The sequence below is a fragment of the Pteropus medius genome, unplaced genomic scaffold (genome assembly GCF_902729225.1).
Source record: "Pteropus medius unplaced genomic scaffold, Ma_sr-lr_union100, whole genome shotgun sequence".
Lineage (NCBI taxonomy): Eukaryota > Metazoa > Chordata > Mammalia > Chiroptera > Pteropodidae > Pteropus > Pteropus medius.
Window position 1 is genome coordinate 139,746 of NW_024349796.1, and position 16,624 is coordinate 156,369.

General features: G+C 38.3%; 1 protein-coding gene across 1 annotated transcript in view; it reads left to right on the forward strand.

Moving 5' to 3' along the window:
* FMN2 (formin 2) overlaps window positions 1–16,624 on the forward strand; it is a 325,489-nt gene that overhangs the window by 130,654 nt on the left and 178,211 nt on the right. Inside the window, exon 11 of the mRNA XM_039883627.1 lies at window positions 8,290–8,351. Within this exon, the coding sequence (XP_039739561.1) occupies window positions 8,290–8,351 (62 nt within the window). The remainder of the gene's footprint in view (window positions 1–8,289; window positions 8,352–16,624) is intronic.

The following is a 16,624-nucleotide window of genomic DNA, read 5'->3' on the forward strand; positions in this document are numbered from 1 at the left end:
GAGAGAGAGAGAGAGAGAGAATGAATGACATCCTCGACGCCAAATAAGCACATGTGTCAAGAGGAAGCAATTATGAACTGACCATGTCAAATGCTGCCTGCAGCCGTGCTTGCTGCCCCTTTGGCCAGAGATGTACATTTGGATTTCATGGGATCGAAATTGCTGGTGACTCAATAATCAGAGCAAAAGCCTGATGGGGTGGCATTAAGAAGAAAAGGGGAGAGGAGACTATGGGGACAGCGAGTGTTGGAAACCATTTGGAGGGGTTTTACTGCCTTTTTTTTTTCTTCCTGAATTTTAGTTTCTAGCATCTGTGTTAGAGGCTTTCTGCAGAAGATTAGTTGCTTGATTATCCTGGCTGAAAAGTGGGAGAGGTAAAAGCTGATGAGAAGCTGGGAACCTCTTTGTTGGGCCCCTTGGTTATAAGTTCATTATCTGGATACATTATTTGATGGGCAACCATCAAAGTCTTTATCTTTGCTCATGAGGTGGTAAGATTCCACAGAGACTTCTAATTTCTGGCCTGCGGCCGGGCCGTAAAGGTCTGTCTGGCAGTGTTCTGTGTGTGCCCCAGTTTGGGGACGAAGGCTGGCTGAAGGTGGGGGTTCTGTATTCAACACCCAGCGCTGCCTATGGCTGCCATGTTTTCAGTGTGGGGCTCTGGCCTGCAACAGTGCTTGCTGCCCCTTTGGCCAGAGACTTAATTTCTCAAGAAAATAAACCTGACAAAGTTGGGGAAGCCATTTCTGGCGTGGAGGTGTAGCTGATGGGCTGACACCACTCACCCAGAGCCCCATGTTTCCAGCGCTCCCCCCCACCCCCGTGCCTGTGGCTGGACAGGAGCCTAGTGCTGCCAGTTCCTTGGCCTCGGGGCTGGCTCTCAGCATCCCCACTGATAGCTGCGTATTCATCATTTTAGGTCTGTGGCATCAGATGCGACTAGCTTCCATATTTTGCTGTCATGACCGCTTTTCTCTTTCAGCCCTTACGAGTTCGTCTCAGTGTAGTTTTAGTGGAACTTTAGGAGACAGCAGAATGGAATGTGTGTTTTTACCCTGCTGTCTTAACCGAAGACACTTCACATCAAAATTAAATGAAGTGATCTGTAAGTCAGGCGATGCTCTTGGGATTTGGACCATCGCTTAGTCATTCACTTGGAGATCTTTGTTACTTGAAGGATCTTTCCACCTCACAATTGCATCCTTTATGTCTCTTATGTGCACAAGCTCTACCTTGCACCGATGTTGTAGTGTAATTACACTTCACTATATTGTGAGCTTCCCTGGATATGGGAGTGTATAGCTCCAGATCCTTAAAGTGCACTTACAAAAGAGATAATAAATATTGTCGGCTAAATTGAATAGCAACCACTTCCCCATAAAAGGTAAAATTTTTTCATTTCATTCAAGTAGAGTGAAATAGACATTAACTTCACACATATCGTTTTTCCCAATTTTAAAGTATAAAGACCAGCTGCTTACAATTCTTTATAGAGATCTCTTAGAAAATTTTGGTTCCCAGTGGCTAGGATATGATGACAAGCTTGGAGGTCTTTTAAATGAGAGAGGTTTCTCATCTCTGTTACTTTAGATGAATTTCAACTCAGACAAAGGTCTTTGCTTCTCAGCAGTTTGCAAGGCTAACTTTATCTTAGCTTTTCCTGTGGCTTCTGAATTCCAAATGGGGTAAAGATGGTTTCTCTAAGCCCTTGCACTCTTTCTTACTCTGTCAGCGGGAAGCGGGCACGAACTGTAAATACTGGCTGATTTGTACTCATTTTGTGTTTAAGTTTCTGCTGACTCTGTCCCCTTCCCATGTACCTTAACCAAAATCGGTGTCAATGGTTTCGCTGTGGGTACTTGTTTAGTTTCCCATGTTCCCATTGGCACAACTGAAACTGTCATTTTTCTTTATGCTGAGAATGTTTTCAACCTAATTTGTCTAAAATCTCTCAACCAAGACACTGATTTAGAGAGATATTAGTAAAATATTTTTTACATGTGAATATTAAAAGGGTCAGAATGATGATAATAACAACCAGGATTTTCTGAGTGTTCGCTACGTGCATAGCCCTCCTTCCAGGCATTTTACTTATATAATTTAATCTACTGCAGAAACCCAGTAGGGCGGGTATTCTTATTAAGTCCATTACGCAGATGCGGAAATTGAGATGCTCTAGGTTTATGGGTAATAAATGGTGGAGCCAGTGTGACTCCACAGCCTGTTGTGTCCCACTGCCTTCTAGAGCTATTTGTCAGATGACAATATGATGTTACATATTATTATCTTTATGTTTTATGTTTTGAACTGTGAAGTCAGCTAGAGTGAAGTTAGTTGTTTATGAAAGGACAATTAGGGTAATCTCAAGGAATACTCAGTTTGTTTAGTCGAGTTAGTTCATTTTCAGGAATACTAACCTCAGCCTATTTCAACTTTTCAACATTGAACAAAGATATTTTTTCAAAGCCTCTTATGTACTTAGGTTCTTCTGCAGGAATGATAATGTAAATATAGAGGGAAGGGTCTGTCTGTATGATTTCTCTGAATATAGTGTTTCATATAATCTCTATCACAGAGACTAGGAGTCTTAGCCGATTTATAGGCTACATCTATACAAGAAGCGAGCTTTCCTGACTAGCGCATTTTATCTTTCCACTGAAATATCGTGCCTCTCCGTGTCCTCTGTGAACTGAGAGCCTAAAAGGAAAGCAAAAATGTCAACAAAATTAGTATATAGTAGACAACAATAGAGAACCACAAGTTGAGATTTGAATCCACGGAACAACAGCCATGAGTTAGCAACCTGGAGTGTGGACAGCCTCTCAGGTGGCCTCCAAAGTTCCCCACCTCCTGGGAATTGTGTGTCATCTCCTCCCCTACGTGTGAGGTGTGCCTAGTGACCTGCAATGAATGGAATATCACAGAGGTCACTTCCAAGATTAGGTTACAGTGAGAAGGTGGCCTGTCCTCATGCTCTTCTCACTCCAGGAGAGCCAGCTCCTTACTCTGAGCTTGCTCTATGGAGAGATCCGTTTGGCAAGAAACTGAGCCAGGCTTTCAGCCCACAGCCAGGGAGGAGCTGAGGCCCTCAGTCTCAGGAGCCAAATTCTGCGAACAGCCATGTGAGCTTGGGAAGGGATCCTCTTGCTTAACTTTCCTATGAAATCTCAGCCTTAGGCAACATGATGGTTGCAGTCTTATGAGAAACCTTTAGACAAAGGCACCCAGCTCAGCTGTACCTGGATTTCTGATGCACAGAAATTGAGAGATGATATATGTTTATTGTTTTATTCCTCTAAGCTTCAGTGTAATTTGCTATGCAGAAAAGGATAACTCATACTCTTGTTAATAAACATCATTACGTTATCTACTTTTGGAGGTCTCTATTAAGGCAAGGGGCCCTCAGTCTCATTGCGGAGACCCTAGATTAAAATAAAAACCAAGATTGGAGTTAGACACTAAGTGTTCCATAGCTTAAAATGTTGCATTCAACCAGAGTAATCATATCAAATTGAATTACGCCAATAAAGTGAACTACTTTTCCAGCTACTTGAAATATGTGAAACATTTACAAATTTGTCTAATAATTAATAATTCATGAACTTTTGTTTTACATGAGTTTAACACAAGCTCTTAAGGTATGGTCCTCTCCCTTCTGTGCAGTTCTTTGATTGGAAGGGCAAATACAGGATTCTTTTTATCGTGGAGACATTCAGACAGATGTGTTATGTCGCACTCTAGTCTCTGGGTAATTTAAGTTTAGAATAAGAAACGTGTCCCACATTTCTGGTGTTGAAGAAGGTGGCTATGGAGAACACTTTACTAGCAAAGACCAAGTGCCCAGGGAATGTAATAAAGGTGTGGCTGTCACTCACTTGTGTGCCTGTGTATACAATGTCATGCGTCCAGCATACAACTATTTGCTACATTGGGTCTGTAATCCCGGATCATTTTGAATTGCTCTTTATGTAATTATTTTTATGTAATGCAATATTTTAAAATAAAAAGAAAATAGATTTTTCTGTTTGGATATTTAGAGATATTTTTAATATCTTAGGTTAAATTAAGTTGGCTATTTGAGTTCTAAAATAGGCTATTTCACTCTTCATGTAACAACATGGTTTAACGGATCTCAGCAAGTGTGTACCAGTGGTCATGAAGGGAAGAGCTATTAGGGTCTCACATTTTGATTATTGCAAGCAAATGTTTAATGCTGAAACTAATTTTAATCTAACACATTCTCAGCTCTGTCTCTAGTTTCTAACCAGTGTGTTCACAGATAATATGCATTTTAAAATTAATTACATAAATTATTCCAAAACTTCTTGAATTAACCAGCATATAAAAATCAGGATATAAAATTGCTGATTTTTTTCCAGATGATAAACATATGTTAGAGACATAGTTATTATCCCTCTTGATAGAGCCTCAGGGATCCTTCGTGTCTTGATCAAAGACACATAGCCTGTTCATAGAAAAACCAGAAAGAGTACTTTGTTCTTCTACTTCTATATCACATTTTTGGCATTTTATAAAGATTTTAGACTTAAAAATAAAATTGTTGTCCATTTGGGCCTGGGGTGATTATTAACGCAGGGTCATGTGCAGGTCGTTTGAAGAGAATGGTGAAAATCTCCACGTGTTCTGACCCTGGAAAGTTAGCATATTTTACAAGTAAATGAATCATCTCTTAACATGGATTAAAGGCCAGCACTTCCTCTCAACGCCTCCTTCGTCCTCACGCCCTTCTACATAAAACAGAACAGATGCTGCTTGGTTAAATTGAAGTAATATTTATGTATGTGATAGGAAACTAATTAAAACTGCTTTATAGACCGGCAGGGGAGTGGAGGGCAGGAAATGTGATGAATCCTAGACAACGATGGGTGTTCCTGTGTGTCTCAGAGCCAGGAATAGGAAATGAGTGTGAAATGTTGAGCCTCTAATCACATTAGCATGTAGTAGAATATTAGTAAAATAATCTGAATTAAAGATTTATCACTGACTATACTAAATTTTTATTTTACTTATGTTCTGAAATCTCAGTCTTATGCTTAATAGTTTAAATACTAAGTAAAAAAGAATATAATTAACAGCACCCATAGCCGTATGTCAGGCTATACATTTAGTTCTAAAAGTTCATCAGTCAGGTCAAGACTGCCAACCCTTAATCGATACAGTTGGAATTTTTCTCTTTGGTGTGTGAGGACACTAAAACAAACAGAAAGAAGAAAAGAAACTTTTTAAACTTTGGGTTAGATAATAAGGCTTATTAGGGGCCAGACAAGTTGAACTTTTGTGAAAACTTGAAGAGGGAAATAACAGTAAGCAGCACGTGCCATATCTTTTTTACTTGCTCTCCATTTGGTCCCCACAAAAACCAAAACATTGCTAGAATTTTGTATCATTTCCTTCTCCCCTCTCCCCCATGAAGAAACTAAAACTTGTCAAGTGACTTACTTGAAGTAATGTAGCATGAAACAAATATTTAAATTTAAACCCAGCAAAGTTTGATTCCATGGTCTCTGTTTCTTCCACATTAATAAACTATCCCATAAAAATTGTATTCCTTTTGGAAGAAATAAAGAGACTATCACCTTCATATAATCTCAGTACTCAGGTGTTTTCTTCTTGAAGAAGGTGGCAATGTTGGACATGGAATTAAGAAATTTCTGGATATCTTTTTCCTTGAGTCTTTTCCACATTTAAAAAAGTTTCACACACACACACACACACACACACACACACACACACACAGTTCTTAGCACGGCCATAACGAGAGATCTGATCGGAGTGGTCTACCCATGACCAGTTGTTTGCAGGTTTGCAGGTGTTTGGACCCAGGTAATTGAGCACATCCACATCCAATAACTCCAGTTTCAAATTATTGTTACTCAAGTAACTGTTAACCCACCTGCTAGCTAGTATAGTCACTGAATTATAAGATTCACTTTACATTTGTTAGGTACATGAGTGAATGTATTATCTTATTTCCTTGATTTTAGAATTTTATCAGTTGAAAGCGTACCATTTACCTAATCACACATTTTACGAGAGGGAGCGTTGGACGACACCACTAAAAATTTAGTAAGATGTGAACTTTTGTTCGAGTCCTGGTTTCTGAAATATTAAAATGTGCTTTTTATATTGAGAAGTATAGCACCTCAGTACCATTAACTTTCCCTAAATTGTATGTTTTATCTTTATTTCCCGTCTAAAACTCCTATCACTGCACCCGTTCACCTGCCAGTATCTAATCTTGCTCGTTTTCAGCTGCATTAGCAGGACTACATTTTTCTGTCAGAACTGCTGATTCTCATTGAATTGTGTTAGCATCTCTCAAGTAAGTGCAAAGCCAATTAAGCCAACATTGTGTGGAGAAATAGTAATAGTGTTGCTTTCCATTGAGATTTCCTATGGATGATTAAAAATGAGGTTTCATGGGTTAGAAACTTGTGGACTTGCTTATGGCCATATGTATCTATGTTTAGGATCATGTGACATTTATCAAGATTTATTCTTAGGTACCTGATACTTCATGAGATTAAAAGATGAAGATCCTCAGTATATTCACAAGTAAGGATTCATGTGGGGAAAACTTGTAGGAAAAATATTATGTTTTTAAATGATGGATAAAGGCAAACGACAATTGTATCTTTTAAGAGTTTTGACTTGAATATGAATGATTTTGTGTTTCTTTTTCTTGTCCCCAGAATGAAATTGTACACTAAGTTGACTACCAGCATTTCTTTCATAGTTTTCCCATCAATCTCTTCCTATATCACCAAAGGAATGTAGAAATACTGGATTATTAGCTAATGAATTCCAAAGTCAGAGACCTTTAGATTCATTGTAAGATTTTTTTATTTTTTTAAGGGGTAGACTCTGCACAAATCCAAAGAGAGCAATTTCATACATGAACTTTCTATCTTTATTTGAGTTTTATGAATTTCGTTACATTATTTATAGCCATATTACTCTAGTGATTTCATTTGTTAATCCCTTTTATTTAATTTTTGAGATATAGTCAAAGTGAGTTGGGCTGTGTTTTTACTATTTTTAAACATTAAACAGTTTGTCATATGTTTGCCTTACGTGGTTTAAGGAGTGAAAAGATTTGTCTGAGCACCTTAATTAAATTCTTAGATTGATATTTGAAACCTAATTTTTTTAGAAATGGAGATAGTGAAATATTTAGTGTGGGTATATCATATTGTACTTGCTATACTATTTGTTGGTGAATCTGGGCTGTGTTCCCAGCTCCAAATAGAAATGCTAAATTATCTTGGTTAAAATTTTCATCCATCATATGCTTCAATTTCTTACTTGTCTTTTGTAATTCTTTTTTGGGATTTTGCCAGAGTCAACTAGAAAATGTCTTGTATACTTTAAGCTTTGAGAGAAAAGACATTGTAAAATGACTCAGTTATCAAAACAAATCTAACCAATTTGTGATTATCCACTTTGTGATTTTTCTTCCAGAAATCTTTAGTCCCACAAGAGCTTCATTGCCTGCTTGGCACAAATCTGGTCAAGGCAAATTCACCTTATTTCTAGCTAATATGTATGTGGGTTATGCAGAATGCTTTTGATTAACCTATGTCGAAACTGAGTTATAAAACACTTTGAAATACAATATACCTCCCAGGCCAAAATATGTGTTTAAGAACATACTCCCAGTTTTTGACAATCTATTCTACTTCTTCCTTGTTTCTGCATGGGTAGTTTATATAATAAGACTAGGTTTTTAAGGATGCATCTATGTTGATCTCAATACCATGATCAAAGAATCGTTCTTTTATTATAATAATTTAAAGAGTTATAACAGTAAACACATCTATGAGTTCTGTATAAAGTCCATCAGTTTAGTGAATTAACCTTTGTCATATGCCTTTAGGTAAATTGACAGATATGAGCATTTAGTGTAAAACTAGGATGTGGCAGTAACAGAAGTGATTGGCCTGATTTTCAATATTAAACATATTTTTCAGATTCATGCAGTTGGTCCTTGAAAGACACAGTTTGTCTTTGGGCCATATTTATGAGCTTTTGTATTTACAGAGCAAGTGAACTTTTTGACTCTTTACCCTTGCCCCTGCTGAAATTCCTTGGGCGTGGTCTTTGAAGTGGGGCAGATGAATGCATTGAAGTTAGAGCCCCTGCACCCCCTCACTGCTGGGTCACGAACACCATTCTGGGGAGAGTCACCACTGCTCACAGTAGCTGACATCTTTTCATTGGCTTATGGCAATTTATATTCTTTCTTTTGTCTTTTTTTTTTTTCAACAGCCGTTGTGAACTTGGACAATTCTGTGGTTGATCTGGAGACTCTTCAAGCTCTATATGAGAATGTGAGTAATAGAAGGACAATTAAGTGTGAGTATATAATACATACACAATACTTGCCACTGTACACATCTAGGCTCGTTGCTTTAATCAGGAAATTTGATCTGGGTGCCCCGAATTTATGTAAGTATACATTTGTTAAGATACTTCGGAGAAACATATTGGACAAACATGCAGTTCGTAGTTTTAAAGACTGTGATTCAAAGCATGCTGCATGCAAGGTCATTCACATTCCCTCTTTTTAACCATAAAAATAGTGGACACTTACGTGGAGGTTCATTTGAGCTGAGTACTGTTCTGTACACTTATTTAATCTGCACATGAAAACTATAGGAAGATATTATAATTATTTCCATTTTACACAGAGGAGTTTTAGGCATGGAGAGGTTAAGTGACTTGTTCAAGGTCGCAGAGCTAGTGTTGTGGCATAGCTAGGATTTAATCTATTTTGGCTCCATTTCTCTAAACTGCAAGTTTATTACACCAGGGAGCAGGGCACCCCGACTTTCTTCTGGTAGCACATTTTTATAAGAAGTTGACAGGAAAAGAGTAGGTATCAGAGGAGAATGACCAGAGAATGACCAACGTAATGGTGTTGTCCAGGCCTTTGGGAAGTGTGACTTGTGCAGTGATGTAAGAAATGGTTTTAGCTAGACGTGGCATTAAATAATATTGATTAACATTGTAAGAAAGCAATTCTCTTTTCGGTGCTTTCTCAGTGCTTTTGGTTATATTTATGAAAAAGTCTCAGGATGGCTCTGTTTTGTCTTTGATATCTTGGGGTTCTTTTAACATTCTGTTTCTCACCTCGCCTGTGCTCTGCCTGGTATTTAAGCTTCTGTGTCTTTGGGGGCATGGCCTTGGTTGTGCTTCCCAAGTCAAAGAATTCTAGGAGACACAGGCCATGGACAAGATGCAGACTCTCTCCCTGACCACTCCCTGGGGACAGTGTGCTCAACCTGCTTGTTTGTCCACTCATGAATTTGGTGCTTTTTAAACATATGTATACATGGTCTCTCCTATGAAATTGAGGCCTTTGTAAGAGAAAATATTTATTGAGCATCGCACAGAATATACAGATCAAGCATGGAGTTGGCGCCCAGCAGGCACGGCGAGCAGAGGTCCCCAGTTAGACGGAGCGTCAATGAGGACTCACAGGGAAGCTTGCAGTGGTTTATTATGTAGATTTTGCTACATGCTGGAAAACAGGAAAAAATAAATTATGTATTTAGTATATTAATAATGCAGTGAAATGGATATTTAAAACATAATCATTTAGTAGTACAAAGTTTTCATTTCTCTTGAAATTTTTATACCAACCCTCTCCCAACCAGGAGAGCCACATAGAAGAAATGAGTAAATGACAGGTAAAATAATTTCTTCAGTTCACAGTGATGTATGATGTTGGTGTACATAAAACTTTTTTGTGTGTATACATTATATATCCATCTATACATGTGTTTATGTATGTAAGTAATATGTGTATATGTACATATAATATTTGAAGACATATGAATGTCTTATTATAACTTGATATATCCATGTACAGAAATATACATGGGAAAATGCAGAAATAGAGAACAACTGTATTTATGAGGGAAGCTTAATTTGCAGTGACTTAGAGTATCTTATTTGGGAGTTTTTAGCCTTTCAAAATAAATTAATTTCACAAAATATAAATTTCTGACTCTGAACAAACTAGATGGCTACCTGGAATTTGTGTCTAAATTCTTATCCTCGCTGTCCATGAAAATAAAAACAGGTACCAACTGGCATTGGTTAAATTTGTGGGGTTTTTTTGTGATTGTTGTTCTTTTGAAGCTTAGTAGTTCAGACTTTCGTTGTGTCAAGAAAACAATTACTCTTTTGGAGAGGGCGGTTAACAATAATATTAGTTCAGGTAGGCTAAATTTTTTTTAATTTTTATTTTTCAATTAGTGTTGACATTAAATATTATTTTATATTAGTTTCAGGTGTACAGTATGGTGGTTAGACATTTATATAATAAAGTGATTACTCTGATTAGTCTAGTACTCACCTGGCACTATACATAGTTATTACAATATTATTGACCATATTCCCTATGCCATACTTCACATTCACATGACAATTTTGTAACCACCAATTTGTACTTCTAATCCCTTTACCTTTTTCACCCAGCCTCCCCAAACCCCTTTCCATCTGGTAATCACCAGTTTGTCCTCTGTATCTATAAGCTATTTCCTTTATGTGTGTTTATTTTGTTCTTTAGATTCCATATGTAAGTGAAATCATATGGAGTTCATCTTTTCCTCTCTGACTTATTTCACTTTAGTATAATACCCTCTAGGTCCATCCATGTTGTTGAAATGGTAAGATTTCTTTTCTTTTTCTTTTTTTTTTTATGGATGAGTAATATCCCATTGTATGTATGTACCACCTCTTCTTTATCCAGTTTTCTATTGATGGGCAGTTAAGATGCTTCCATATCTTCGCTATTGTAAATAATGCTGCAGAGAACATATGGATGTATATATCTTTTTGATTTAGTGTTTTAGTTTTTTTCTTTTGGATAAATACCCAGTAGTGGAATTGCTGAGTCATAAGGTAGTTCTATGTTTAATTTTTTGAGGAACCTCCAAACTGCTTTTTCCAGAGCAACTGTACCAATTTGCAGTCCCACCAACAGTGCATGAAGGTTCCCTTTCCTCCACATCCTTGCCAACACTTGTTTATTGATTTATTGATGGATGCCATTCTGACAGGTATGAGATGATATCTAATTGTGATTTTAATTTGCTTTTCTCCTATGATTAATTATGTTGAGCATCTTTTTATATGTCTCTTAGTCATCTATATGTTCTCTGGAGAATTTCCTATTCACATCCTCTGCCCATTTGTTTTTTGGTGTTGAGTTTTATTAGTTCTTTATAAATTTTGGATATTAACCCTTTATCAGTTGTATTGTTGGCAAATAGCTTCTCCTGTTTAATAGGTTGCTTTTTCGTTTTCTCGATGGTTTCCTTTGCTGTGCAAAACATTTTACTTTGATGTAGTCCCATTTGTTTATTTTATCTTTTGTTTCCCTTGACCGAGAAGATATATCAGAAAAAAATATTACTAAGAGCAGTGTCAGAGTTTACTGCCTATGTTTTTTTTCTAGGAGTTTTATGGTTTTTTATCCGTCCAGTTTTCCCAACACCATTTATTGCAAAAATAAAAATGAAACTGGACCACCTTCTTACACTATATATAAGAATAAACTCAAAATAGATTAAAGACTTAAATGTCTTTACTCCATTGTATATTCTTGCCTCCTTTGTCAGAAATTAATTGACCCAAAGACATGGGTTTATTTCTGAGCTTTCTATTCTGTTCCATTGATCTATGTGTCTATTTTTATGTCAGTACCATGCTATTTTGATTACTATAGCTTTGTAGTATAGTTTGACATCAAATAGCATGATAACTCTAACTTTGTTCTTTCTCAAGATTGCCATGGCCATTTGGGGTCTTTCGTGGTTCCATATAAATTTTTGAATTATTTTTTTCTGGTTCTGTGAAAAATGCCATTGGTGTTTGATAGGGATTGCATCGAATCTATAGATTGCTTTGGGTAGTACGGATATTTTAATGATGTTGATTTTTTCCTGCCTATGAGCATGGTATATGTTTCCATTTATTTGTATCTTCTTCATTTTTTTTTTCAATGACTTTGATGCAATTATAAATGAGATAATTGTCTTAATTTCTCTTTCTGGTAGTTCTTTATTGGTGTATAAAAATACAACCAATATCTGAATATTAATTTTGTATCCTGCTGCATAACTGAATTCATTTATCAGTTCTAACAGGTTTTTGATGGAATCTTTAGGGTTCTCTCTATATAGTATCATATCATCTGCAATTAATGATAGTTTTACTTTTTACTTACCGATTTAGGTGCCCTTTATTTCTCTTTCTTGCCTGATTACTGTACTGTAGCTAGGACTTCCAAAATTATGTTGAATAGAAGTGGTAAAAGTGGACATCCTTGTCTTGTTCTTGATCTTAAGGAAAATGCTTTTAGCCTTTCCCCACTGAGTATGATGTTAGCTGTAGGTTTGTCATATATGGCCTTTATTATGTTGAGGTATGTTCCCTCTATTCTCACTTTGCTGAGGGTTTTTATCATAAATGAATGCTGGATTTTGTCAAATGCTTTGTCTGCATCTATAATATTATATGATTTTTATCTTTCTATTTGTTAATGTGGTGTATCACATTAATAGATTTGTGGATATTGAACCAACCTTGCATTGAAGAATATATGCAATTTGATCATGGGTATTGGAGCTCTCTTGTAAGTAACTAGCTACCTTTCTCTTGCTGCTTTTAAGATTTTTCTCTTTGTCTTTAACCTTCACCATTTTAATTATGATGTGTCTTGGTATGGGCCTTTTGGGGTTCTTCTTGTTTGGGACTCTTTGCGCTTTCTAGACTTGTATGTCTGTTATCTTCGCCAGGTTAGAGATGTTTTCTGTCATTATCTCTTTTCCTTCTGGGACCCCGTGTTAGTATACTTGATGTTGTCCCAGAGGTCTCTTAAATTTTATTCATCATCATCATCATTATTATTATTATTATTATTAATTATTGTCATTGTTGTTGTTATTTTGCTGTTTTGGTTGGGCATTTTCTGCTATTTTGTCTTCCAAGTCACTGATTTGATCCTCTGCTTCATCTACTCTGCTGTTGATTCCTTTTAGTGTATTCTTCGTTTCAGTTATTATATTTTTCATCTGATTCTTTTTAATGATTTCTATGTCCTTTTTTATGCTTATTGTCTCTCTATTGAAGTCTTCTCTGAGGTTATCTGTTCTCTCTCTAAGTTCATGGAGCATCCTTATAACTAGTGTTTTGAACTCTGTCTCTGGTAGGTTGATTGCCTCCTTTTTTTTTCAGTTTCTTTTCTGGAGTTTTTCTTATTGTTTCATTTGCGACATTTTTTTATTTGTTTTCTCATTTAATTTTCCTCTCTGTCTTCACTTCTATGTATTAGATTTGTTATATCTCCCAGCTTTGGCCAGATGTTCTTATGTAGTATATGTCCTGTGTGGTCCAGTGGCATAGTCTCCCTGATCACCTGTACCAGAGGTTCTGGGTATGTTCCTCTGTGTGAGTTGTGTGTATTCTCTTGTTGTAGCTAAGTCTTGATTGCTGTTAGCATGTCAGTGGATGAGATTGACTCTCAGCTGACTGGCTGAGAGGATTGGCCACACCCACAGGGTATGAGCTGCTGTGCGAGACTGACCCCTCCAAGTGGGATTTGCCCCAGTGGGCTTGTGTTCCTGTTGATACCACCCTTTTGATATGCCTCTTACAGGGCTAGTCAGATGGTGCTCTGTTGTGGTCTGATGCCAGCCTTCGGGTGTATTGGTTCTGTGGCACCTTGGGAGGGGCACCTGTGCAACTCAGAGTCAGACACTGCCTTTGATCTCTCAGGACTACCTTTTATAAGCTACAAAGTGATCCAAGATTGATTGCTGCTCATATTGAGTCTGGAGATAAATGGGAGAGACAATACCGTGAGCCAAGGCTTGTTGCCCCCGGTACCAGTCCTGGGGCAGTTTAGCAAAAGGTCCAGGATGCCCCAAGTCCTGAGGCTGCATGCCAGCTGCCCATAAGGCTCCACAGCTAAAAGAGCCTTTGTGTGATATGTGAGTTGGGTATGACAAGGACCCAGGGAGTCACCATCATAAAGTGAGCAGAATTTACCAGAACAATGTAGTTTCAGGTTTGGTACCAGTGCTGTGTCTGTGGCCTCCTGTAAAAGTCTCAGATCACAGCAAGACCAACTGCTGCCATCCTCGGGCTCACAGACACCCAAGATCTGTTAAAAAAAAAAAAAGACAGTATCTCTGTCTGGAGCTGGTTGCCCACTACTGGCATTATTTCCAGAGCTGTGTGAGCAGAGGCCTGTTGATTGTTGCTAACAGAGCCTCCTGTCCAGAGGGCTAGGTGGGTCTGGTTGCCCAGCAAGGTGTCTGCCATGGGTAATATGAGAAGTGAGTGAGATGGGGCCTCAGGAAGCTATGGGGTGGAATGAGCCGATCTTGTCAGTCCAATGGAAATTGAGATTCGGTGCTGGTGCGGAGCCTGTGGCCTCTTGCAAAAGTCTCAGATCACACAGTGGCCACCTGCTGCTGTTTCAGGCCTATAAACCCCCAAGATTAAGTTCAAGAGACACTGCAGCTATAGCAGCGGTGGCTACTTGCCACAGAGTTTCTCCCGTGATGAGCTGAGGACTGCTGCTCTCCGGTGCACCTCTTGCTGAGTGCAAAAGGTGGGGTGGTTGCTGGGCAACGAGCTGTTCCTCCACCTCAGGCTGGTGCTGGTGGCCCTGTCACCACCGAAAGTGGCCTGTGAGCTGAGTGGCCCAGTGAAAGTGCAGGGCGGAGATGGTTGCCTAGCAACATGCTTGCCACAGATAATTTGTAGATTGGATGGGGCAGGGTCTGAGGCAATCACAGGGGTGGGGTGGGCCAATCTCATCTGCCAGTGCAGACTCAGAATTGACTCTGTGTGTGTGAGCGGGCGGGGCTTTGGGGCACACAGGCAAGATGGCTCCCCTCTGTGGACTGTCTGGAGGGGCCCCAAGAAAGGGACAATGGCTGCTGTCCCTCGAGCCTTTGCCTCAGTACCACACAACGCAGCCTCTCCTCATATGTCTCTTGCACCTCTGGAGCTGCTGACCCTCCACCAGAGCCCAGGGTGAGTGTCTGCAGGCAAGTGAGTCTGTGCATGGGCCCTTTAGGGGGGATGTCTGGGTTTTCAGGTTCCTTCTGTCTCACTTGGTCAGAATCCCCACTGATTTTTGAAGTTAGATTTTGTGGGAACCCCTCTTCCTGGAACCTTAGTCTGTGTGGGGCTTGGGCCTCTTACTACTACAGGGGGACCTCTGCAACTATGGTCTTCCTCCCAGTGTTTATCCATCACCCATGGGTGTGGGCCAGCCTGGTTCATGTCTCTACCCCTCCTACTACTGGTCTCTATGTGGCTTTTTCTTTATACCCTCAGATATAAGTGATATGCGATCAGCTAGAATTCAGGTAATTATCCAAGTTGGTTGTTTATAATTTGGTTGTAATTTTAATGCACTCGTGGGAGGAGGCAAATCCCGCTTTTACCCAGCCCGCCATCTTGACCCTGCTCTTCCTTTGTTTCTTTTTCTTTTTTTTATTGAGGCAAGAACATTTAATGTGATCTAACTGCGTAATAGATTTGTGGGTGTACACCTACAGTATGTTATCTGTAGACACAGTACTGTACAGGTGATCTTTAGAATTTTTTGACCTTGCATAAATGAAAATTTATATACATCGATTAGTGCAAGTCATGATTTCCCACTCCCCCTGGCAAGTACCATTCTATTATTTTCTTCTATGAATTTGAGTATTTTAGATACCTCATGTAAGTGGAGCTATGCAGTATTTGTCCTTCTTTAACAGCCTAATTTAACTTATCATAATATCCTCCAGATTCATCCATATTGTCACTTATTGAGGGATTTCCTTCTTTCTTAAGGCTGAATAATTTTCCAAGTATGTACCATATTTTCTTTCTTTATTCTTCTATCAGTGGACACTTAGGTTGTTTTATGTCTTGGCCATTGTGAATGGCACTGCAATGAACATGAGAGTGCAGCATCTCTTCCAAGAACTTGATTTCAATTTTGGGGGGATAAATACCCACAATTAAGATTCCTGGATTGTATGGTAGTTCTATTTTTCATTTTTTTTTTTTTGAGGAGCCTCCATACTGTTTTCCATAGCAGCTGTACCATTTTGCATTCCAACCAAAAATATACAGGGTTTCGATTTCTACACATTCTTGCCAAACTTGTTGGTTTGTTTTTTTGATAATAGCTATTCTAACAGATGTAAGGTAATATTTTATTATAGTTTTGATTTGCATTTTTTTTTTGAAGATTAGTGATGTGTGGGGCTTTTTATATACCTGTTGGCTATCTGTATGTCTTCTTTGGAGAAATGTGCATTCAAGTCTTCAGCCCATTTTTAATAGGGTTATTCATTTGTTTGCAATTGATTTGTCAGAGTTCCTTACTTATTTTGAAAATTAACCTCATATAAAATACATGCTTTACAAATATTGTGGTCCAACTTGTTTATTTTTACTTTCATTGCCTGTGCTTTTGGTGTCACATCCCTAAAATCATTGCCAAGACCAACGTCATGAAGCTTTTCCTTATGTTTGATTCTAAGAGGTTTACAATTTCAGATCATACACTTAAGTCTAT